Below are 26,565 nucleotides of genomic sequence, written 5' to 3' on the forward strand. Positions count from 1 at the left end.
CGGTTGCGTAAAATTCGAAAGTAAATGCGCGCATGTATTGGTGTATGCATGTTTGTAGGTGTAAGTAAACCGTTACAGCGCGTTCGGTGAAATTAAAAATTGCGAAATGCAAATAAGCTCACATTTCAAAACGCTGTTATTAAATTATTCATGATTTGGTACAAATATCGGCTGAAATATATTAGAATAATAGAATTCTCACTTCAATGAAAAAATGCAAAAGTCCATAGTCTCATCAACTGGTGCTTTACATCAATTAAAGTTTTAATTATAATTGAATGGTTAATAAAAAATAGAAGTCATAGTAACAGTAAAAAATTTCAAAGTACTGGTTTATATACATATTTGGTTTTACCTGGGGAAAATTATATAGCGCTGGCAATATTAATTAAAGAAGTCCATTATTTTCTCATAGTGATCAAATAATTTAAAGTTTATCTTCGTTGTTAAGGTAACATTTCATATTAAAAAAGTTTATTTGCTGTTTTGTTTTTGTTGCATTCAGTTGTTAGTTACAGGGTGTTAGCAATGGAACTTAAAAAAGAGAAAATTCGGTATATTTTAAAGTTTTTTTCTGATATAGGCGAATGATGTTTATGGTGCCGATACTGTAAGAGCTAACATGCAATTATTTTTCGTTGATACCATTTCGGCATTTCTGATGCTAAAGATGTCCCTCTCACGGGCAGGTCCGCTCTCGAAAATGTCGCTAAAATCACAGTAATAATCGTAGTTGTCCGGCATGTTAATAGTCTTAGCATCGTGCAAGAGGCAAAGATCGAGCAAAGAAACAGTTTCGAACCATTTGCGAAAAAATCTTACGGAAAAATCAAGGTTTTCTTTTTCCCCAAACTAACTTATATATGTGAAGTTTTGTGGGAGGGGACCCATAGTAAAATTTTCCAAAGAATATATTTGTAAAACCTTTCAATCATCTAACCCCTTCTTAAGCTGGTTATTTTAAAATAGATACTTATCAAATAAAGAGTCAAAAAGATCCACTAGAAATCATAAAAAATATCAAATAATAAAATATTTTATCAAAAAATGTCCGTGACATTTCATTTTGTATGTACGAACTTCAGAATCATTACTTAGAACGCTAATTCAAATTTATAGTACTAGGCTATTCAATAAGTTTTGCGGTTACATCAGAAAAACGCAATTGTATGGTTTGAAATACACTTTATTTTTTATATACAGTACAATCTCCCTGATTATGAGTACACTTGTTCCAGCGAGATTCCAATTTATGAATTCCATCTCTGAAGTGAGAATCTAGAAGGGCTGCAAACTACGCTTCTACAGCTGTTATGACCGACCATGCTTGGAGGAGGCGGATTGCACTGAGCACTTTCTCTGTGAATGTCCTGCCTTTGCTAGAGCAAGACTACGAGTTTTGGGTTCCGATGTCATGAGAATGAGTGATATTCGTTCTCTAAAACTGGAGGATATTTACAGATTTGCCAAAGAATCTGGAAAATTCTCACAGGATTAACTATCTCTATCTCTGTCTCTATTCTTTCCTGACTCTTTCTCTTATACTTTTCTCCTTCCCTCCTTGTCCATCCACCCCCTTTCCAGAGCTTTAAATACAATGGGCTTTTTTCTAGCCTGAGTGTTTTAGGAGCCACCAAATCTCTTGGTGCTTCTTGACTCGACCTTTTAAAATTTCATTTCACGTCCTTGACGCGGATCGTCTTCAAGGCTTGTACGACCACGCTTAAATTCAGACACCTATTTTTCTACTGTATTAATTTTTGGCGAAAAGTGCTTATACACTTTCAAAATTTCTTCATAAATTTCCTTTGCTTATAAACATTCCGAAAATATAAATTCAATCACTGCACGGCTCTTAATTTTTTCCATTGTAGAAAAAACTGAGGCACGTCGATACTAAATGGTTTGTAAACAAAGAACTACATAATTGACAGAGTGAAATGAAACTTCACATACGCCCTTATGCTCTCTCTCAACTTATCTCTTATAGAACTGTAAAACTTATTGAACAATCTCGTATTTCCGCGTATTGAAGTCAACGTATTACATCAGACGCAATGCTTAAAATAGCTCATACGATGAGCTGTATGAGCTTTACGACGACATAGACATAGCGCAGCGAATAAAGATCCAGCGGCTACGTTGGCTGGGTCATGTCGTCCGAATGGATACAAACGCTCCGGCTCTGAAAGTATTCGATGCGGTATCAGCTGATGGTAGCAGAGGAAGGTCTCTTGGAAAGATCAGGTGGAGAAGGACTGGGCTTCACTTGGTGTGTCCAACTGGCGCCGGTTAGCACGAGAAAGAAACGACTGGCGCGCTTTGTTAAACTCGGCCAAAATCGTGTAAGCGGTTATAGCGCCAATTAAGAAGAAGAAGAATGCTTAAAATAATTAATTCAATATTTGTGGAACATAAAATGAGGCTTACCTTACTACTATATCGTCGAATGGTCTTTGTTGACGTGTACTGCTGCGCGCCTACGAGGCATTTGCCTACACTTCTCGATGAGAACAGCCTTTCACGTTTTTCTCACAGTCCTCCGAGCTCTTTGATTCTGATTTGTAGGATTTTCTTTACCTATAGCTTCACTGAAATCTGTCCGAAACGCTACTGATTTGGACACCTCCATCCTTTACTCTCCTGGTGATATGTTTTGGGTTAAGAAAATCATAACTTGATCTTCGAACAAGTTGTCCATGTCCTTTGGAACTAAATAACACAATAACAATTTCAGTTTCATCTGACTATAAAATGTTTCACTATTTCTAATCTGGCCACGGAACCGAGAGATAGACGCAATGGAAACGAACTACGAAGCAAAAGCTGAAAAAAGCAATGCTTTGAGTGATGATGATAGCATGTCTTGGCTGCGGAAATACTAAATTTTTCGGGTTCGTTCCACAAAGTTTAGTTGCAATGACATTTGTTCTAATTATTTATGAGCCCTCATCAATAGACATCATAAATTTAGCTCAGTCTTGTTGTTGGTGAGCCAACGGCAGTACTTTTCTAAGCTCTGACCTTGAAATATCTTCTTATGAAATGAGGTTGCAATCATTTCCCTTTTGGCGTCCATTTCTTAACACTAGCAATAATTTTCGCTTAACAGCAGAGCAACTTGTGAATAAACTTGCCCAGTGATCCACTTCTTGAAACAAAATTCTTCTGTTTCGAGGAAAATATAACAGAACCAAAATACTACAAAAAACCTCTGATTATATCGAGGAAATGAATATGCTAGGAACGCACAGTTTATTTGACTCCTCATTCTTTACAAGAAAATTTTATAATTTTGGATGTGCTTAAATCATGAAATTACGTATGCACATACATATATAAGTCATGTAATCTCAACAAGTTATATTAAGGGGACAGATAGCGGTAAAATTTCGAAAAAAAAATTTTTTTTTTTCATAAAATGTTAATATAATCTTTTAAGAATATGTCAAAAAAATTTTAGAACGTAAATTTAAATATTAGATATTTCTTATATTATCGGTCGTCACCGTGACGACTCTTTCTTTGCGCTCGAGCGCTGGGAGAGGTTGAATTTTCATGTATTCAAACTTTAGACGCGTTTTTCTCAAAACTATACTTTTCGAATTGGCGTACACGATAACTGGAATTTTGCACACATCTTTTTTATGATATTACTTTCAATGTGTTTCAAGTTACCGAACATTTTTCGAGAAAATAATTTTTTAGAAGCAAAAATAATAGGAAAATGTTGTATATTATTTTAATGTATAAATAAACTGTATGCCAATTTCGAAAAAAATATATTGATTTCTTCACTTTAAATAATTTTAATGAAGGGAAAATATGGCTGTTTCAGGTATCTGTCCCCTTAAACGAAACCGAATAGTATCCTTAAGGTTCATATCAAAGTAAATACTCATTGTGTTAGTTTTCGTATGAATAAACCATTGATATTAAAATAACTGTCGACTATCCTGTGAATATAACTATAATTTCTCACTATATATGAAAATGATTCACACACGAAAAAGCACAATTTTACTGTGAAGTGAGGGCATAGCTACAATTGCCGCCTCATGGGAGAACACCCATGCCACAGCAAGCATTACAACTGAGTACTATTATAAAAACAAGTGCAATTAATATTGTCGTATATAAACGAGTATATGTGAGTATGTGTGCATCTGGATATATGCATATACCTGTATAGGGCTTAGTATAGCAAAACAGGCTCAGGAAAATGCAAAGAATGTTGGTCAAAGTGACGAAAGGCAGGCACTAATACATATAAATATGAGCTTACACTATCTCAATGAGTAATGGAAACAAATTATCGAGCATTGTGTTAAATGACGTGATGTCATCACTCAGAAAATAAAAGAAGTGAAAGCAACGAAAGTAATGACAATAATAAGAGCACCACCAAATCGGTTATTTTTGTCGTTTCGACGATAATCAGCGAATTTGAGTATTCATTAGAGACAAACGCTTTGTTAAATAAACCATAGCACAGGGACTTGTTAACCAACTTGGAAAATTTATTTGTTTCATATTTAATTTTAATAATCTTTAAAAAGATATAGATCATTCTGCTACCTACATATAAATCCAAGTTTCGCGTTAGGTTAGGCCAAATGTTTGAGCGAAAAGAGTCTGCTCTTGGACGAAAACTGAAATTCTCCCTTTCTGATACCACTGCAGAGGAAAAAGGAGGAGAAAGAACAGGTCAGAGAGGATAGGAGGTGAGACAGAGGATGGCAATGCAACAACGAGCGATTTACGGTTATACGAGGGTTAGGTTAGTTTGGGCTAGGTTGAAGCAGCTGTCCACTGTGGGACACACTCAGGCTCATGTGTGTACAAAACCAGTGTGTACTTTTAAAAAATTTTGTAAGGTCCTTAATTCCGACAGAACCGAGATCTTACAATTTATTAAAGGATTATCTACCCAAAATAGCGAGCCTACGTCTGGATAGAGCAAGAAAGTGACACAGAAGGTGCGGGATCGTCTCTTCCTCTGCTTCGTCATTATCTGGGTGTGTCTACTGATTAGACAATGTTAAAACTGTATAGGGTTGTTCAATAGGTGCGCTTCAACTTTTTTCCGATAGGGAGGGCGAACGACGCAATATTTTTTATTTTTCGCTTGTCATTTGTAAACTTCATTAGTATTCATTTCATCATGGAACGCTACACACTTGAGCAACGATTGCAAATCGTGCAAATTTTTTATGAAAATAATCGTTCTGTTGCTGCTACTTTAAGAGCATTACGGCCATTTTACGGTCCATTTAACAACCCGTCCCGTTTTGGGGTTATGTGAAGTCATTGGTCTACAGTAACAAGCCGGCGACGATTTATGAGCTCAGAGCCAACATTGAACGCGAAATTGCTGGAATTTCGGCCGATTTATGCAAAAGAGTGTTCGAAAATTGGGTTCAACGACTGGACTTCGTAAAACGTGCACTCGGTGGTCATGCAAAAGAAATCGAATTTCATACTTAAATGTATATGTTCAGACTCGATAATAAAAAAAAAATTAGTTAAAAAGTCAAACCGTTTGTGTTTTATTCAAGAAAGTTCAAAAGTTGAAGCGCTCTTACTAAAAAACCCATACTTATCTCTTTTTAGTAAACGTTCCGTGCATTTGCATTGAGAGTCGGCCACAGCTGTCGGGCCTTTCTGTAAGTGGTTTCATTACGCCATCTTTCATTCGCTACTCTTACAACTTCTTCATCGTCTATGTACTCATCAGTCACTAGTTCATCGGCTCTGTAGTTCCCCACAATGTCGCAATTGCCAGGAACCCGTGTTATCATTAGGTGAAATGACTCACCCATCTCGTTAAGAGATACGCGGCATTTCATGGCTACCTCGGAGGTTGTCGACTGCTTTGTGTGAGGTTTTATCATCACCTGTCTATCAGTGAAAATGTAGATATGATCCCCAGGTATGGCATCATACCGTAACAGTGCCACGGCTTTTATGGCCGGCTTTCAGCCTGAAAGACACTACAGTAGTCGGGAAGCCGAAAATTGAAGGAGAGCCCCAGATGCTCGTAATATATACCTCTGCCACCATGTATTCGAGCTTTGCTTTTACGAGGGTTACTTTTTAGTTAGGCATTCCCCGACTAGTTTCGAGCACAATATCATCGGGCCGGTTGGCTGTGACCGTAAATATTTACATTTGGGGCAGTTATTACAAACTTTATTATTATAATTTAAAAAAACTATGTAATAATTATTTTTACATATCATTACCACTAAACTTCAATTTAACGGTTGAATATGCATTCAGTCGCTGTTGAATATTTTGTTATCAGATGTGCTTGCATTAATCTTCAGTGATTCGTTCCCATCTTGTAGAGCTAACTGATGCAACGTTTTATAGTCAGAGCTCATTCAGTCGCTCCGAGTTAATTGTAATGAAATGAATTCACTTAAATAGTTCTAAAAATCCTCTTCTGTATAATTGTTGATAAGGAAGGTAGAATCTATGTAGGCTGCTATGCTAATATGGACTGGTGTATATAAAATGTTAATATTATTCAGTCCGATAAGAGTCTCTTCAATTCTACGTATGAGGTGATTTTCTACTTCGCAGATTTCAGTTTATGAAATCTATTCCATTCGATAGCATCTGCGTGGTGGAATCTCCGCACATGAACATCAAATAATAGAACAAATTTTTTTTTCTAATAGCATTTGCTCCTCGGCAAGCAATGGCAAACCTTCTGCCTTGAAAAAGCTCCTCATAAAAAGTATCTGACGTTCGGAGTGGGCTTAAAACTGTAGGCCCCTCCATTTGTGGAACAACATCAAGGCGAACACAAAAATGATGTAAGTGTCCATTATATACATATATATATAAGTGAATGAAATGAAGAAAACTATCTGAACTGATGAGCATGTTGCGATTTTCCGGTTTGAGCCTTGCAGCTTCATCGATATCTGTTATTTCGGAGGTGAAGGTAGATGTAAAATTAGGTAGTAATCCAAGGAAATTGAAGTTTTTGTTTTTCAACCGTCGTTATTTTAGAGGGGAACGCTGGTTCCCCCATTTTTTTTCCTTGCTCAGTCCTCTCGGGAGCAGAGGGCCTCGACAAGGCATTTGTCTTGCGTTGGTTACGCTAATCTGATAGGGAAAGTGATTAGCCAGCCGCTATCAGTCCTAAACTTAGGAACAACGCCTCCTTACTGCTTGGAGCGCCATCTGTGTTTTACATTTTTCTGCCAGAAGGATCGCACAGATGGTTGAGGACTTCGCTAAAGTTGTGAGGATAGAAAGGATAAGTTTAGGTTTGAGGAGTGAGTTTGAAAATGTTTTTTGGATGGAAAGTTATTAGAAAGAGAGAAAGTAGATAAATTTTGAAAAGTGTGCGGACGGTGCTTCACGTGGGATTCGACCCCATAACCTCTGGGATGGCAGGCTAGTGCACTACGCTAGACTACCGAGGTCGCTATGAACATACCATCTATTATATTAGCTTCCATGGAAGGCGTAATGTTTTGCATCCTTTAATTGGGTATATGCTTATATCAAGCTTTGTTTATTCGCTGCTATGAACGGAATTTTTTTAAAAAGACGGAAACGAGTTTAATAGAAAAGTACGAATTTAATAATTTAATTTTCATTATACGCCTTGTCAGCCCAATATAAATTATTTCTACTCATCCAATAAAAATTTTTAGAACATACACAACTTATTTCATTAAAAAATATATCGTTTTGTAAGTTTGTAATGCACCGTTACCTTACAGAACCACTGGTCTTTTTCCGTTAATTATTTTGTCCTTCTGTAAGTTGCGCCGTTGGAACCAAATGTCATTGCTTAGATATGCAACCAAAACTTCAGTCAGAATGGATCGATAGTGCTCACTATTTACCGTAACTGCAGCTCCTTCCTCACTTCGAAAGCAATAAGGAGCGATAATGCCGTTAACGTGTCTGCCGCACGAAATAGTCTATTTTAATAAAATTAATGGTGACTCCTTAACGGCTTGAAAATTGTCTTTGCCCCATTAATGGCAATTTTGTTTATGGGCGAAACCATTTAACCAGAAAATAATTCATTACTAAACACAGCAAAAATGCTAATTTTCGGATAGCTTCACGTTAGCTCAATGAGCAAAAATGTGACATAAACGATGGTCATTTCGCTTGAATTCTTGCACCTCCTGTATTTTATAAGCCAAGATTCTTACGTAAGATCGACGTAGTCGAGGTATAAAGGCCAATAAGTTGAGAATGATCACAAATCGATATTTCGAACTGAATTGAACTTAGCGCGAAATCGATTAATAACTGCGACAGAACGCTGCAGTATATAACCACCATTGTAATCATTGAGCACCCAATGTGCCTGTCGTGCTTGGAGGAGGCGGATAGCACTGAGCACTTTCTCTGTGAGTGTCCTGCCTTTGCTAGAGCACGGCTACGAGTTTTGGGTTCCGATGTCATGAGAATGAGTAATATTCGTTCTCTAAAACTGGAGGATATTTCCAGATTTACGAAAGAATCTGGAAAATTCTCACAGGACTAACTACCTCTGTCTCTATCTCTATTCTTTCCTATCTCTTTCCCTGATACTTTTCTCCTTTCCCCCTTGACTACTCCCTAAATACAATAGGCTTTTTAGCCTGAGTGTTTTAGAAGCCATCAAATCTCTTGATGCTTCTTGGCTCGACCAATGCAAATTTCAATTTCAATAGCTGCATGAATTGCTTGTCCAGTAGGCCGAGTATGTTGAGCGTAAAATGGAAGAGGTGCTCTATGTATCTATCGTGACCAGATTTGTTTTTCTTTTGTTTTCAAAGCAAACTTCCACAATTTGGAAACATACAGAGTGCGCCATCTCGAGCTTCGGTATGCAAATATTGAATAACTTTAGCAACTAGCCAAATTGAATGTTTGTTGGTGTTTTTTTATTTGATTTTGTCCTTTACAATCTGTTTCAACTGCACTTAGAACACAACATCCAACAAATGACCACCTTTACGAGCCACACAATATTGTGCTCTTTTTTTCAAATTTTCCATTACTTTTGCTAGCATTTCGGGTGATATTGCCTCTATTTCAGATCTAAAGTTGGTCCTGAGCGCTTCCAATGTAGTTCCAATAATCGCTGAGTTATTTGCACTTTGTAGGGAAACATGTGAAGATCCTCTTTTAAAATCCTTCTAAGAGTGATTCCTTTTATGTTTAGCTGCTGGGCGCGGTGACGATATAACAGATTTGGGCTTTTCAAAACACTCTGCTTGACAGTTTCAACAATTTCATTGGAGCGTCTTTTACGAACTGAAACACGTTGATGATTTGCTACAGACCCCGATTCTTCAAAATTTTTAGTCAGATTGCGTATGGTGTTATCAGAAGGCACTTTACGACCGCGGTATTTTCGACGGTATGCACGTTGAGCAAGCACAATTGAACGACCATTTTCCAAATACATGGTCACAATTTCCGCGCGTTCTTTAGGTGTAAAGTTATTCATCGTTAAAATTGTACTGAATTGACGTTTCCAAATTATTTTTTCTCAAGTCCCTCTGACAATGGATAGCAAAGTTATTCAATATTTTCATACCGAAGCTCGAGATGGCGCACCCTGTAGTTCTGGCGATAAACGATTCATGCCATTCTCAGCTGTCAAACCATAGTTTTCGCTATCAATAGGTCTCATACAGCTAAAAACAAACACCCGATATATGTTATCGAGCAAATGTGATAAAAATATAATAAAACTTGAACTTTACGTCAAAAAAATTACATCCTTCATAAATATTGAATATTAAAATAATTTTGCTACTCGCACTATAAAAACAAGTTCTCACAAATAAAATATGAAGAGCAGTTAATAAAAATCAATATATCAGCAACTACTAAACGATAAATTCAACTCAACGTCAAGATATTTGCAATGGGTTGTGCATACCTATAAATATGTATATGTTGCATACCTATTACAATGTGGCAGTCATCAACATTTTCTAGTATTCATTGCCTTCACATTCGCGCCATTTTAGTTTGATTTATTTCCTAGTTTTTCTGCGCTTTTTATTCAAGTCAAAGTTGTGTTTCCATTCATTTGTCGCCAACTTCATTTGGTCTACATCCATCGCTCTATGATGTCATTGTACAATTTACTGTATTTCCCTTTATTGTGCTCCTACATTTTTGTGTTTGTAATTTGTTATTGTTGATTTGTTTCTTTGTTGTCTTTATGCCATGCAAAGCCATTATTTTGGTTTACTACTTTATTATTCGTTCTCCGGCTGGAGTTCGTCAACTGCTTTTACATCACCATTTTTTATTTTTTATTTTTTTATTTGGTAAACCTACATATGTATGCATGTAATTAAGTCCTTCGTGACTACATACATATATTAAAAAAATTTATATACCAAAAATTTATTACTACATAAAAGTTCTTGAACTCTTTGATTCCAGGAAATTGCGTTGTTCAGCGTCCACATCAATCAGATCAGTTAATACGCGAAGGATCCAGCAAGCGGGTGGGTGTAAAAATATTTCTACAATAATCAGTTGAAGGCTTAAAATTATCATTATTTGTACTTTTCTGTTGCAAAATGTGACTCTAATTTGAAGTAATCAAAGAACGAATGATTATTACTTGTTCCTAAAGAAAAAAATCAGAAATAGTAAAAACCTTTTTTTTTTAATTATTTTGATGACATTTCTACTTATTTTTTAATTTGTTAAATCAAATTTAGAGAATTAATTTTTATATTTTATTATAACTGGTTGTTTTGCCTGCAATAGCTCAGTTGATATCGTGTCTGGTGAATTCGGCAAAAAAAATTACAGTAGAGCGAAAAATATACTTATCCACAACTAAATTGAAAAAATAATTAAATGTTATTAAAATATTTACTCAAAAATAATCAAAAACAAGCAAAAAATAGTTTAGTTAAGTATATCATCACTCCTATGCATACGAATACTCGCACAAAACAAATTGTAAAAAATATTTAATTAAACTTACTTTTTTTAAACTGCAAATTATAACTCCTACATTTTAATAACTTATATTTTTTCAAAAATTTGTTCACTTCATTCCTTCATTATTCTCATAAAATTTATATCTTATTTCGTCACAGATCTACTCTTTAGACGATGCAGAATGCAGTGAACTGTGCAGTTGTGGTGAATCACTAACACTCACCTGTCATGCGCTCTGCGTGCCCTTTGCGCCCTGCCGCACCGCATTGGCCTTCTACAGTCATGCATCGCCCGCTTATCAGGCATTCCGTGGACGTTGCCTCTGCTATTCGGGTCGCTTTATTTGCATGAAGCCACCCTTGGGCGAATATACGTTGCCAGGTAAGTTGACTAATATTACGAGTTAGTAATTTGATTTTCTTCTTCGTATTTTGAGATTTAATACATTAGTCTTAACTAGAGAATGGTACACTAGTTTTTAATTTTTATGTAATAATGGCGTTACTTTAGTTGGCTGGCTATAGTTTCATTAGCAGATCTCCAAGATATTTACTTTAAATCCCTTCCCACTTTTCCACAAAAGAAAGGAATATTTATATCACCAAATTCACCTTAATTTCACGCATGACTACAAAACTCTTTTGCACCAATTTTGAATCTATTTTAGGATATGTAACTCGAATTCCAGAAGTATGTGAATAGGAATTAAGAAACTTAATACGGAGCTGTTTCTAAGTTTACTGAGGGCTCAATACTAAATAATAAGGTGGGAAGTGGCACTCATTCTGAATTGCTGCCGTTGAATCTGAGCTTAAGGCTATTTTACTACTTCAATGTCTTACAAGCTGAGCTATGGTAGCTTTTAAAGAGACTGTATTGTAGGTCAGATATACAAGGTCACTATATACAAACTCTGAAGGTTCAGCTGCCTTAAAATCTCTGCAGTGCCAGGGTACTTTATTCAAAGAGTCAATGTAGAGCTATCCCAAAAGAGCTGGCTTAGTGGTGCACCATAAGCATTGCCTGGGATTCTGGACAGGGCATTCTGGACATTCCTAGGAAGTGCATTGCGAACGAACCGGCAAGGAAATTAATGGATCTTAAATCTGTAAATTTTGCCCAGTTTGTGAGCATCTCTGTATCCTCAGTCAAGGTCGGTCTATATCGTACAGACCACCAGTAGATGAATCACGGCGCTTAATTGCGCGGTAACTAGACAATTCTGCTCTATGTAGAAGGAGTAAACCCAGGTCCCTCATAAATCTTTACCAACGTTCAATTAGTAAGGCGGTTGGTATCGTCACTGAACATTGTCTAATGTGAATACATAGGAAGAATTTGGTGTTTCGTTTTCGGGGAGAGTGGAGGACGCCAGTCCCAGAACGCGCCCATCACTGTCTGAACTCTTACTTCTTTCAATGTCTCGCAGCCTTGGAATCAGCAAGCAACCACAATATTTCATCATTAATCAGAGATAAAAGATCGTTTCTCCACATAGGGAGTTAGAGGGGAACTTGAGCCCAAACTAGTGATATCACACTTGGCCTCCACCCCTCTCGTTATCATGGAGAGTGGCAACCAATGCAACTCATCTTAACCTAACATTGGCGTGAGTTCCGTTGTATGAAGGATTGGAAGTAAACGGAAGAACCAAAGGCATTCCAAATGTATGAAACAACGATGTTATTGAATTCTGCATTGTCTGAGCATCCAAGGGTTATACTACAAAACTATTAAGATAACAAAAGGAATCTTAATGTAAGTCAAAGTGAAAAAGGCAGTCAAACATTCTCGGAAGGCATCATAGTGACAACTAGAATCTGATCTTAGGAATTGGGAACACTAAATTGGTAAATTGGGAATTTTATTCAAGCTGTATTGGTTGCTTGCGCAATTGCCGCATATTTATACACTTCGGATAGCAACCATCGTCTGTATAGAAAAATCTAGAACATCATACGTTAAAAAGTTATTAATCTCCTAAATGATCTAAGGCTAGAGTGACACACTCTAAAGTGCTTAAATGGCTGATAGTAACGATTTTATGAGGCTTTATTTCCAGCATCTGTTAAGTTTGCAGCGCGATAAGTTTACCAAGTTAAATATCAACATACAGGGGCTCAATAAAGAACTCGGGCATACATAGCTTGCAGCTTCAAAATCAAATTTTTGTAACAAAGGTTATTTTTCTATAGGATTTTAAAAATAGTAACAATAATTTATAAATCCATTACCTCCTTGTCATAAAAAACTGATCATGCAGCATTCGCAAAATTAGTGTCAAAAAAGAAGTCGGATATCTGGCATTATTGCGATTGTTTTGCACTTTAAAACGGGAAATCCCGAAACTAATTTGCTCTCGGTAAAACAGTGCAAAGAAAGAAGAAAACGTAATGAATTATTATAAAATTTCAGTTGCGTTTTGTTGAATTAAAGTCCAAATTATAAACATAAGCAGACTGCGTGGACAAAATTCTAGTCAAAAATTTAATTATTAGTCATCATGAAAAGAATAAAACCATTCGAGAAATCGCAGAAGTAGTGGATAGACCCCATTTCACTGTATAGGACGTGATAAAACGTGAAAAATAGCAAGAAATCGGGACAGCCAAAACTGTTTTCGTATGCAGATGAACGGTGGATAGTGCAACAAATTGAGACAAATCCAAATTTGAACGCTCCCAAGCGCGCAACAGAAGTCGCCAAACATCTTAATTTTAACTGCAACCCCGAAAGTATTTGTGTAGTGTTGCGAAAAAATAATTATAATGGAAGAGTTACATGAAAAATCGCTTTAATCAACGAGATTAACCGAATAAGGATTTCGAGTGCTGGAAGCACGTTTTATTTGCAGATGAAAGCAACTTTAACATATTTAGTTCAGATGGACAATCATGTGTGTGGAGAAAAGCTGCTGGAAAAAAACTTACTCCGACAGTCAAACATGGGGGGGTCAGTCATGGTATGCGATTAAGGTACGTACTGGAAGTTTGGGGCTCATTATCTGCAATATGGGCCACAAAACAATACTTAACAATTGTGAAAGAAAATTTGGTCCAAAGTGCTGAAAAGTTGGGAATCAAGTCACTTGATGGCCGTCTATGGCTTAGGTACACATACTCAAGTATGATACTTGAAACACCTCCACAATCTCCAGATATCAATGTAATTGAACATCTGTGGGCTCATATGTAAGCCAACTGAAAAAGCTAGTTATTAGAAACAAGAAAGACCTAAAGAAGAGTGGGAAAATAGATCCATTAACATGCAAGAAGCTAGTCGAATTTATGCTAAGAAGATTGAATAATGTGAGAAAAATTAAAGGCTTGCCGACTAAATATTAATTATATATTACATATTGTTTTTTCCTTAATATTATTTGCCTAACTCTACTTTATATAAATGTCCGAGATCTGTTTTGTCATGTATTTGACTTGAATAACGAAACCAAATTTGATACGTAAACACATTAGATTTGCATTTTACTGCCTTGAAATGATTCTTCTTCTTCTTCTTAATAACCGCTTTTGCAATGCTTACTTCTGCAAAATAAGTAATAACATGAAATGTTTTTAAAATTTCTTCCTTCAAAACATAGAAATATTCCTGAAATTTCACAATACTTTCCCCACAAAGCTGCACTCTGTTCACCCAATGGCTCGCAACATGTTACCAGCATAATGCCAGCAACATTTTTTCAGCGCTGTTTACATTACATTACATTACAATGTAAAATTTCGTGAAAAGTTCGCCGAATGTAAAAATTGTGTTCAAATCGAAAGTAATCAAAAAGTTTAAAAAATCGGCCTAAAAAGTGGGCTTTCTTTATAAATGGTAAACTTCTTTTTTATTTAGTACCAAACTTATTTACGTAAAGAGAAAGAAGGTGGTTTTCATTAATTAAAGGTTGTGTAAAGTTTAGCAATTGGCGGCCGCCGTAGCCGAATGGGTTGGTGCGTGATTACCATTCGGAATTCACAAAGAGGTCGTTGGTTCGAATCTCGGTGAAAGCAAAACTAATAAAAACATTTTTCTAATAGCGGTCGCCCCTCGGCAGGCAAAGGCAAACCTCCGAGTGTATTTCTGCCATGAAAAAGCTCCTCATAAAAATATCTGCCGTTCGGAGTCTGCTTGAAACTGTAGGTCCCTCCATTTGTGGAACAATATCAAGACGCACACCACAAATAGGAGGAGGAGTTCGGCCAAACACCTAACAGAAGTGTACGCGCCAATTAATATATTTATTTTTATTTTAAAGCTTAGCAATTAATTTCGGAAACTACTTAATCCATATGGATTGATGCAACTTAGAAGTAAGAGAATATCTTATCTCTTTCGGAAAAATTAAACCATGGAATAATTGTGTTTTATTTTATGAATACCACTCACTTATTTATATTTGCAACTTAATCGATCTCGTGGTTTTGCCACATATTGACATTACATGTGCTTGGTTACCCAGTCGTTCCCAGCGATTCGGGCCTAGTCCGTAGCACACACTATTAATATCAGAAACAAAAAAGGCGGATGACGCAATTGCTCTTACAGTTATTTCCAGGTGCAAAAAGGAAAAAAAACCGTATTTGGATGAAAGAATGGTTGCAAAATAGAAGCAATCGTTCCAATATTAAATTGTTGGGAAATATGGAAGTGAGTGCTCCATCGGATTATAAAATTTATTATCACTTGTAATTTTTCCGCTTACTCTTATCTCGTGGACGGTCAGTAAAAAATTAGAAAATCTACAAACTGCGCCACACGTTAGCAAAAAATCCAAGGTAAATGAAATTTTTAATTACTTGGGAATTGTGCCCGCACTTCGCCATACAGAGGTATTTCCCCCGAACTGCATTCGTTGCTGGGAATGATGTTTTGTTTGCGGCCGGCTTAAGCAACTTCGCTATCTGGCCCGCTATCGAAATCTGTTGCTGAAAAGTGATACACGTAAACTTTTTCACTTGGTGGCCTCTTTTCCCAGGTTTTCTGGCACAACAATAACATTAATGGCTGCTAGCTTTAGAGTACCTTTTCTTTATAACTTGCCCCAAAATAAAAGGTAGCTTTCCCAAGAGTTATTGTTGTTGCTGAAGTGGTTGAGTATGTCTACTGAAATAATCATAGTTAGCGACCAGCACTGTGTTACTACCACTTTCCTCGTGTGCTGATGTCTTGTGTTTTTTTTTTTGTTTTTTTTTTTTTTTTGTTTGATTCTCAGTCAAATCCATTTTGTGAGCTCCAATTAAAGCAGCAAATTATTTATCTCGATGTCTGAGATCTCATTAATTTGCTGTAAGAAAGGCTTACCGAATGAGCGACGTCGTGCCCTAGCTAGCCCTGGGCATTCACATAAGTAGGATTGACACATAGGTTTGAAGGGTAGATTGAGTCTGGCTGCATGATCCGCTATCTTCCAATAACCTGTAAGGGTTGCAGTGAAATGTTTGGTCGAGAGCATCCTAACAGGTAATCCGCCCTTTGGGGTTTGTATGCCGGCTATGTGAAGCCTGCCACCGCATCTGCTTTGTCTAGTGTCCCACCTTTACTTGCTAACTCATCTGCTATCTCATTACCCCATATGTTCCTATGACCGGGAATCCATATAAGAGTAATTTCAAGCGAACGACTAAGCAATTCTAGTTGATCTCTACACTGGAAGACTAGTTTGGATGAAATGGAGTTGGAGTCTAAGGCCTTGATAGTTGCTTGACCGTCTTGCGCCAACTTCTTTGTAGAGTTTTAGTGATTTGCATGCTTCTCCGATTGCTAATATTTCTGCCTGGAACACGCTGCCATAGTCAACAAGTCGAATTGATTTAGATAGGCTGAGCGGCTCCGAATAGAGTCCAACTCAAACACCACCGTTCATCTTAGAACCGTCAGTGTAAATTTCAATATCGTATCTTTCAATCACCTTCCCTTTGCCTCATTCGGCTTTTATATGTAAGTCGAATGGTAATAGATGAGTTAGTGAATTGAGTGCTTCAGTAGGACTGATGCTAAGCGTTCCTGTAGTTAAAATACACTCTGTTCTTTGTGCCTTATTCAGCTCGGTTTGGTTGTATTTCTTTTCTATTCCGGACTACGAGACTAGTGCCGCATATGTATGCTAGTATTGGCCTTACAATGGCTGTGTAGGGCCAATTGGATAGTTTTGGTTGGAGACTCCATTTTTTACCCAACATTCTCTTACACGTGTAAAGTGCTATATTCGCTTTCCAGGAGTACATACTGATTTATTAAATAGACAAATGGCTGTCACGGGGCGCAACCTAGACATTTTGCATTACCTTTAGTTAGCCAGAACCATCTTTTTTTATTTAAAATTTTGGATATTTCAAATTTCGGCTTGGATTCTTTTTATTTTGATTTGATTATTTATTTATTTCTCTTTTTTGACAATACCTGCTGTGAAGACTTCACTTGAAATAAAGTGATGTTACGAGTTAACTTTCACTGCTGTGTAGAGAGTATTACACGTAATAGTTAGAGGCATGAGTTCAGCAATAATCTTGTGCATCATTAGTTGTGTCTGAAACATGTAGCTCGCAACATTTTAAGATCTCCTATGATATAAGAAAAAATCACCATTTTAAGGATGTCTTTCGCAAATCTTAATATATATTTGTATGTAAGCAGGTATTAGTAACGATATAGCTATCGCCTATCATCAGATACAAGCGCTTGTACTATTCTCTGCTCGGTTTTAAGCGGTAGTTCGTCGTGGTCAGTCGCTAAGTCGTTGTCGAAGAAGAAGTATTCGAGCACAGCAGTTATTCGCCGTCGTGATAGGTCACCGCGGTGTGTTTCTAATGCAATATAATTTTCAATACTTTGTTACCAAGCACTTATGAACTTTCTACCATTAATTAATATTTTAAATTAATTTTCCTTACTTTTCTTCAAATAAACATTGTATCATGTGCTAAAAAATTTCAAGTGTATCACTTTATTATTGCTACACACATTAATGCAGGAAACATATATTATAATATATACACTTTAATGCTTTGCCCGAAAACTCCGGATTTCTTAATTATTTGAATTTTCTCATTTCCTCTTTTCAGGCGGCGTCTTTCTTCTACTTGGCTACAGCTCAGCCGACGAGGCGCTTCTGCGTCCACATACCAATCTCGGCGTGCAGGATGCTGTGAGAGCGTTGCAGCAGTACGTTAGTACACACATAGACAACCAGGTATGGAAGCATATGAATATAAAATTAATCAATGCAAATTTGTATTCCATGGTATTTAGTATGAAATGAGAAAGTATAAATTTCATTTTTAAAGTATTTTTCCACAAGAGGTGCTTACAAGTGCATTATAAACTAAGAAAAAGTTTTGAAACTTTAAAATAGTTAGTTAGCTTTTACTTTGTTTGATATTTTAATTCGTGAAATATTATTGATGGAGGACAAGTGTAGATGTTTTGATTTTATACATACATTTTTATCTTTCTAAATTGCATAAGCCTAGTACAAATTTTACTTGAGGTAAAGGTTTTTGAACTTACTAAGTTCAAATTTACACTCAGACTAACCGTCAAGTTCTCAAGATATCTTCTAATAAAAATGTAAAAAACTATGCATCGCAAAACTCTCAAAGTACTACTCTGCTCCATGCAAGCTCGTACATAATTGGCGCTTATACCCTTTTTCGGGGTTTGGTCGAGTCTCACTTTCTATTTGTGGCGTGCGTTTTGATGTTGTTCGAGAAGTGAATGAATTTACAGTTTTAAGTCGAATCCGGATGGCAGATGGTTTTTTTATGAGAAGCTTTTTTTATGGCAGAAATAAACTTGGAGGTTTTTTGTCATTGCTTGCCGAAGGGCGACTGCTAGCAAAAAAAAAAAAACATTTTCTATCATTTGAAACCAGGCACTGCCGAATGGTACGCACGCACCAACTCATTCGGCTACGGCGGCCGAACCCATTTCCACGATACAAATTTTTATTTGTCTGTGGCGTTTAAGTATTCCAAACTTATGAAGGCCAGTAAAATTTTGGGCTGCTTTAAGGGTTTTTTTTTTTCTTTTCAATTGATTTATTTTACAAAAATAAAAACATAGCATTAACCCATCATGTGTCCACTTAACTTAAGGAAAATTTCAAAACCAAAAATAATAATTGTTAAAGTTATCGCTGTTTGTGTGGAGCCCATTTCTAAAGAAGTCCCTTGCGGTGATCGTTACAAGTCCTTGGAGATACATCTAATGAGTTTTATTAATAAATAATCTTATGTCTGATCGAAGCTTTTTTTCAAAATTAACAATAAGGCGGCCTCAGGAAATATTTTTCGAAATTTCGAGAAAAAAACCGACAATTAATTGTTAAAAACAAGCCATGAGATTTTTATGTTTTTCAAAAGCAGTGTAAATTTTCTTATAAAATTTTATTGAAAGTCACAGTGATCACCAGTTCAAAAAACATAGTTTTGAGAAAAACGCATTTAAAGTTTCGCTATTAATTTATGTAGATTTACACGAATTATTTCATTACTTACACTGTGTCGTCTATTCCTGGGCCATATAATAGTTCTTCAGCCGTCATAGCAGCTTCCGAAATACCAATTTGCTGTTGCCTACGTAGCATTCTACCTTCTCGAGTGTTGACGTTAGCGCGCTTATCTGCCACTTTCATATGTCGGTTGCTTGCAGCTGCTGCCAGCTACTTGCTCTTGAACGCTCCGGAGCACCCGAACACCCTTTGTTAATTGTTGAATAACTCGAAAAGTATGTGTCGGATTCACTTCAAATTTTCGCACAATATTTTTAAGATATTGTAATGTAAGAAAATGCAAAAACCAAAAATCAATTTTTTTTTGTTAATTCTGACTACCCCTAACCCCTTAAGGGGTATATATAATATATATATACAGGGCCCGTCATCTATCGTTACGGATTTGAACTAGGTATTATTTGAAGAATGGTAACACTTAGCTGTCATCTGATCTGACAGAAAATTATTTTATTCTTCCGCTGAACGAAAATAGTTGTGTATACCTCAAAGAACACTGGCAAATATTGCGACATTACTTTGAAAATCATGGTAATGTTGCAGAATGTGTACGAAAATTACGTACGGCAATGGGAAGAAGAAAAGCACCGAATGAAGCGTATGTGCGTCACTTTGCAAAAAAAGTAAGAGAAACTGGGTTGCTTATTGACAAACCAACGCGTGGCCGACCAAAAACCATGCGTACACCCGAAAATATTGCTGCTGTGGCCGAGAGTGTTCGTGAATCACCAGGAACATCAGTTCACCGGCGTTCTCAACAATTGGACATTTCGGAGACATCATTAGACTTTGCGTAAAGACCTTGGTATGACGCCGTACAAAGTCCAAATTGGTCCAGTTGTGTTAGATCATTAACCGGAAGGATTGTACTTCAAAATAAAAAAACAGTTTGGAAAAATATTGAGCAGTTTCTTTTTTAAAGCATTTTTAATTCCGTAAAGTTATATGGCGGACCCTTTATATAATATATACATGGGTTTCGCTGTTGCATACTTTGGAGATATTGTAAATTTTTTTTCGCTCTTATTCTACTGAGGTTTTTATTTATTTTTTTTTTTAATTTCTTTATATCTGGTTTAAGATTTTTCGCGAAATATAATTAATTTGCATATCTACTCACTCCATTCGAAGAACTTAACTTAAACTTTACTCTTTGACTGTATATTTTAATTCAATTCATTATTTTTAATTTACTTTTTCATTCCTTGAGCGTCAAATTATTTGTGTATAGTAAAACTGACTGCATATTTGAACTTATAAATTGACTTGCACATATTTTTCATAATTTTCATTTTGCGTTTCTACTTTCCACTTGTCTTCTACTACCGCCATTTCCACGCCGCAGACTCAATGTACTCTAACGCTCTTCAACATGACCGATGAGAATATCATAATTGCCGCTCGTCTGCCACACGATGCTAAACTCAAAGCCATTGAACTGCTTGGTAAAGAGAAGGTAATTATAGCACAAACGAAGCAATGAGTAAATACAAGATTTATTGATTTTCATTCGCCCTTGCCGGCGCTCTTGACGTGTTTGCATTGAACTCTTATCAACTTGCCTCCAATGCTAACCAAACGCTTATTTGCTCACTTATCATTTCCGCTTTCAGGATGAATGCACTTCTATTCTGAAAACCATCAGCCATCATATCAACACCGAGCATCACGAATTGCAATCCCACCGACTATTGAGCATTTTCAAAATGTCCGAAGTCGAAGTAGTTTGGCCGGAAAGTAGTCAAGCAGCCGCACAGCTGCACAATGGACCCACAACGTTCCTCATGCCACTGGCGCTATTGGTGTCCATCATTACAACGGCGCTGCTAAGTGATGGACCCGACTCGCTGTTAAGAGGTGTGTGGCGCAGTGAAGGATTCACGCCAACAACATGACCCATAGCACAAACGTAATCGCAAGTAAGAAATATGATAAATATTCGTATAAACCTACAAAATTATTATATATAAATATAATATATATGACTAATATTTGTACATGCATAAATCGGATATAAGGAAAGAAAGTAATACTCAAAGCAAAAACAAAACAAAAAATTAAAGAAAATAGAAAAACCAAAAAGTGTACCAAAGCAAAGCTACAACTGATTAGTAAATTAGTTAATATACATTCGTGAAATACAAAAATGTTAAACAAACTTAATTATAATTAACAATAAAACGGCGCATAGACATAGAAGAATGCATGCACACTCACACATGCAAACATAAACTACTACATATACGCAAATATGAGAATATGAAAAGAAAATATGCTTGCAAACACATTAAATGAAGATTTGTACGTGGCTTTAGGTTAATCGGTGTGTAAGTAAACAAATGTTGCGCGTTTGAGCATGTGTATGTACACATGTATATGTATAGTAAGACATAAGACAAGAATAATACAAAAACGTTGTTTAGAGTGGCGTACCTACATAAGAATATATGCGAGGCCCATATGAATAATATTCGTATAAGGGCGTGGGCTAAATTAATGGCTACTGGTGGTTGATTCACATTATTTAGTTAAGATTGATAGTCTAAGGCAGTTGAAAACTGAAACACAACAACACACATACACAAATACATATCTATTGTACATTAAAACATATATCATCAATTATTTGTGTCGGATTTAGTACAATTTTCTTGTTAAAATAAAATTTTTGTTATTTCCAAACTTTCTTATTTTCCTAGCAGAATATTTATATATATAATAACAATGCTGGCAGCGTCGCTTTCTAGTCCCTTTCTTCTAGTGGCAGTTTATTTATTTATTTATTTTTTAGTAAATCTATAAATCTGCATAGCAGTTCTAGCCCACTCCAATAGTAATGGCGAGCCAAGTGCCCCATTTACAATAACAAAAGAAAGCAAATTGAGGGTGTACTTCTTCTACAGTTTTGTAACGATTTTAAAATTAGTAATGCACACCTTGCATGATATGAAGGAATCGGTCGAAGGAATAGTCGAATTGAAATGACTAATAAACTGAAAAATGGAATCAAATATTACGCCCAAATCAGTCATTTCATTTAGAGTGTTTAGACGCGAGTTCTTTATAAAATTTTAGGTAGAGATTAAATAATATAACTAAGAAAATGACACATGGAACATTTCTTAATATTTAGTTAAAGTACATAGATTCCTATCACACCATGAAACAACGTTGCTGTGGTCTAATTGAAAATTGTATGAATCAGAGTACAGTTTTAAAATTTTTAAGTCGTCTGTATATAAAATAACCTCAGAGAAATGGAAACTTTCAGATAGGTCATTAATAAAAATTGCAAAGAATGCTGCCCAAAATGCTACCCTGAGGGGCCCCATAAGAGGCAATAAAGGGAGAAGAAGATACGTTTATGACAACAATTACATATTCACGATTGAAGAGTTACGACTTTATACATTTAAAGAAAATAAAGTAAAACCCAAAACTTATTAGTTTTGAATTTCATGTTGAGTGGCAAACCTTATTAAAACCCTTGAAAAAATCCGTATAAAAAGCGTGAACTTGAAGGCTAACATTGAAAACCTTAATGTTCCCACTCGAGTATAAAAACACTCAAAGCTTCTTTTTTTTAAACCATGTAAAACAAATTACGGACTTAATGAACTTACTAAACGATTTTGATCATTTTGACCAGATTTTAAATCTTATAGAGCCTTTGATATAACGGGATCGCTTTTTTTCTTCTCCTTCTTCTTCTTTTTCTTCTTCTTCTTGATTCGCGCGATAACTGCTCAAGCGAATTTAGCCAAATTTAACAAAGCGCGCCAGTCTTTTCTTTCTTATTCTAACCGACGCCAGTTGGGCACGCCAATTAATGCCAAGTTCTTCTCAACCTGATCTTTTCAATGTAGAACAGGCCTTCCTCTTCCTTTGCTACCACTAGCTGATAACGCATCGAACGCTTTCAGAGCCGGGGCTTTGTATCCATACAGATGACATGACTCAGCCAACGAAGCCATTGGATCTTTATTCGCTGCGCTATGTCTATGTCGTCGTAAAGCTCATACAGCTCATCGTTCCATTACCCGCGCTACTCGCCGTTACCAACGTGCAAAGGTCCAAACATCTTACGCATAATCTTTCACTCAAACACTCTAAGGGATTCCTCATCGGATGTTGTCATCGTCCAATCTTCTGCATTATACGATAGGACGGGAATGATGAGAGCTTTATAAAATAAATGATTGCTAATGGTCTTCCACCAAATTCTTATTCAGCTGTGAACTCTTTTAAGATTAAATAGTTCTAGCTCCTGATGCTTATCAAATTTCCGTCTTTCTTGGTTCAGCTCCAAAAAGAAATGACCCGCGTACTAAGCCGCTCATGTCGGTTGGGCAGTAAGGCGCCTGTTGGTGCTATCACAGTACCAGCTTTAGAGTGTCGTACGACATGGCAGCTAAAAATTATATTCAAGCTTGAGTTTGATTCTTCGAAATTTACTGAAAGTCGATTAATTTAGAAAAAGAAGTATTTTTTTTAATTAAATTAAGAAACCTAAACTCTTGATTTTAAGATAAAACTATTTTTGTGACATTTTTATATGATATATTAATTATTAAATTTTTAAAATATTAAATTTTAATGTGATGAATTTGTAATTTGATTTTTTTTATTTTTATATTTAATTCAAAAATTCATTGTTGTGTTTTTGATTAATTTTACTTATTTTTTTTTGTACTAAAAAATTATCAAATTAAGAAACAATCATATTATAATTTAGTTAAATATTTTTCAAAGTTAAAATTAAATTAATTTAATTTAAAAAAAATTTTTAAATTTTATTATCTCCAAAATATTTTTGCGATATTTTTATGCGATACATTTTTTGAATATTTAATTAATGGGAGGATGTTTTAATTTGAAATTTTTTTGTTTGAATTTTGCCTGGAAATTTTATACTTAATAAATTTTTAAAATTTTTAATTAAATCAAAATATGTTAATTTTTTTATATTCTTTTTTTTATATGAAAAAGCTTTTATTTTATAATTTTTATATGAAAAAATCTTATTTTATAATTTTTATATCAAACAAATTTTGTATTATATATATAAAGGGTGATTTTTAAGAGCTATAGGAAAGTTAAACAAAAAAAACACTCGTAAAATTCAGAAAAATGCAAGAAATTTTTATTTAAATCGATAGTACAATCCATATAATTTAATGATTGAAGATTATTTCATGCAAATGTTGACCGCGACTGCGCTTCAAATCCACTTTTGGCAAACTCTTTCCAATGTTTCGGCCGGTATCTCACATATAAATGCTTTAATGTTGTCTTCCAATGCGTTAATTGAAGCAGGCTTCTCTGAATAGACGAATGAGCTTTAACATAGCCCCTCAAAAAATAATCTAAAGGTGTTATATCGCACGATCTGGGTGGCCAAATGACAGGTCCCGAACGTGAAATAAAATGTTCACCGAACTCGCCTCTCAACAAGTCCATTGTTACGCGTGCTGTTTGGCATGTGGCACCGTCTTGCTGGAACCACATGTCATGCAAGTCAAGCTCTTGCATTTTGGGCAAAAAAAAGTTGGATATCATTTCACGGTAGCGCTCACCATTCACAGTTACGTGACGACTCGCAGCATCTTTCAAGAAGTCCGATGATACCTCCAGCCCATAAACCGCACCAAACTGTGACCTTTTCTGGATACATTGGTAGCTCTTGCAATTCTTCCGGCTGATCTTCACTCCAAAATCGACAATTGTGCTTATTTACGTACCCATTGATCCAAAAATGAGCTTCGTCGCTGAACACAATTTTTCGACTTTAAACTTTCTTAACAGAACACAGATTTTTATAATAAAATTCAATGATTTGGGAGTGTTGTTCGTTTGTAAGACGATTCATGGTTGAATTATAGACCAAACTGAAGATGTTTGACAGTGAAACAAAACACGAAACGTGCGTCAGCTGTTTAAACCAACTGTATACAAAGATAATAGCTAAAAAATCACCCTTTATATGTATATATAATTTTATATATAATAATTATATAATTTTACAATTTTTCTTTTTAAAAATTAGCTTTTTTATTAAATGATTCTTTCTTCAATTTTTTTTTATATCAAATATTTAATAATATTTTTTTTTTTTACAAAAGCCAGCTCCTTTTTGAGTTAAACCCCACATTCTTTATACCATATTAACGAGGTGCTTACGCGATACACAGCTTTCATCTCATCTACACAAAAAATATATACATACATACATGATATCTACATATAGTACACGATATACTAGAATATCAAACTAATATCAATGCGTACAAATATTTCGTTTAATTTTGCAATACTTTACGATATGTATGGCAATTCTTACAAATATTTTGCACATACATACATATGAAAAAAATTAATAAATTTTTATACGAACTGCTGTCTATATAATAAACAATTGAAAACTGATAATAATACAATTATAGGTTAAATAAATGTTGGAAAAAATTTTGACAGAAAAACCCAAGCACTTGCACATAACAAGGCACCCGCAAAAAATGGTTATATATTAACAAAAAATATGAAATGAAATGTAAATATTTGAAGGTACTAATGTAGGTGTAGGAGCGCACTGTGACGGTTACAACATTAATTTTGATTTTGCATGTAAATAATTAAGTAAAGGGGATGTTGTATAAAATTAAATGCGTTAAAAAAGTATTTTCTGTAAAGCTAAAACACTACACTGTAAAAACTGTAAGCAAAACAACAATTACACTAAAAATTAAATTTTTTTTCTATTTTTATACATTAGCGCGAAAAGTATTTTTTACTAATTTCATTAAAAAATGAGAAGTTTCAGCTATTTTTCCCTTATATTATCTTAATTTTTTACAGGTTTTTATTTTACATTTTTACTCTCGCGCAAGTGCATCCCAGTTTAAATTTATTTATGTATCTATCCAGAGTTTGTTAATGCAATGTATCGCGCGTTTAATAATATGGAGAAGTTACTCAAAATTTTCATTGTTTAATATTTTATCATAAATTACAATAAACCGCTGATGAAATTATGCTTAGACTTGTAGATCACTCAATATGGCGAAAATGGCGGAAATATATTCCTTTTTCTACTGAAACAAGTGCTGGTA

General features: G+C 35.4%; 1 protein-coding gene across 1 annotated transcript in view; it reads left to right on the plus strand.

The window, feature by feature from the left end:
• Positions 1-22,493, plus strand: part of LOC128854753 (uncharacterized) — a gene marked incomplete at its 5' end in the record, with an annotated part of 196,228 nt that extends 173,735 nt beyond the window's left edge. Inside the window, 5 exons of the mRNA XM_054089118.1 lie at positions 10,432-10,496; positions 11,103-11,325; positions 18,009-18,136; positions 20,802-20,912; positions 21,070-22,493. Coding sequence (XP_053945093.1) covers positions 10,432-10,496; positions 11,103-11,325; positions 18,009-18,136; positions 20,802-20,912; positions 21,070-21,351 — 809 coding nt within the window. The remainder of the gene's footprint in view (positions 1-10,431; positions 10,497-11,102; positions 11,326-18,008; positions 18,137-20,801; positions 20,913-21,069) is intronic.
• Positions 22,494-26,565: the final 4,072 nt, after the last annotated feature.

This window comes from Anastrepha ludens, chromosome 2 (genome assembly GCF_028408465.1).
Source record: "Anastrepha ludens isolate Willacy chromosome 2, idAnaLude1.1, whole genome shotgun sequence".
In the NCBI taxonomy this organism is placed as follows: domain Eukaryota; kingdom Metazoa; phylum Arthropoda; class Insecta; order Diptera; family Tephritidae; genus Anastrepha; species Anastrepha ludens.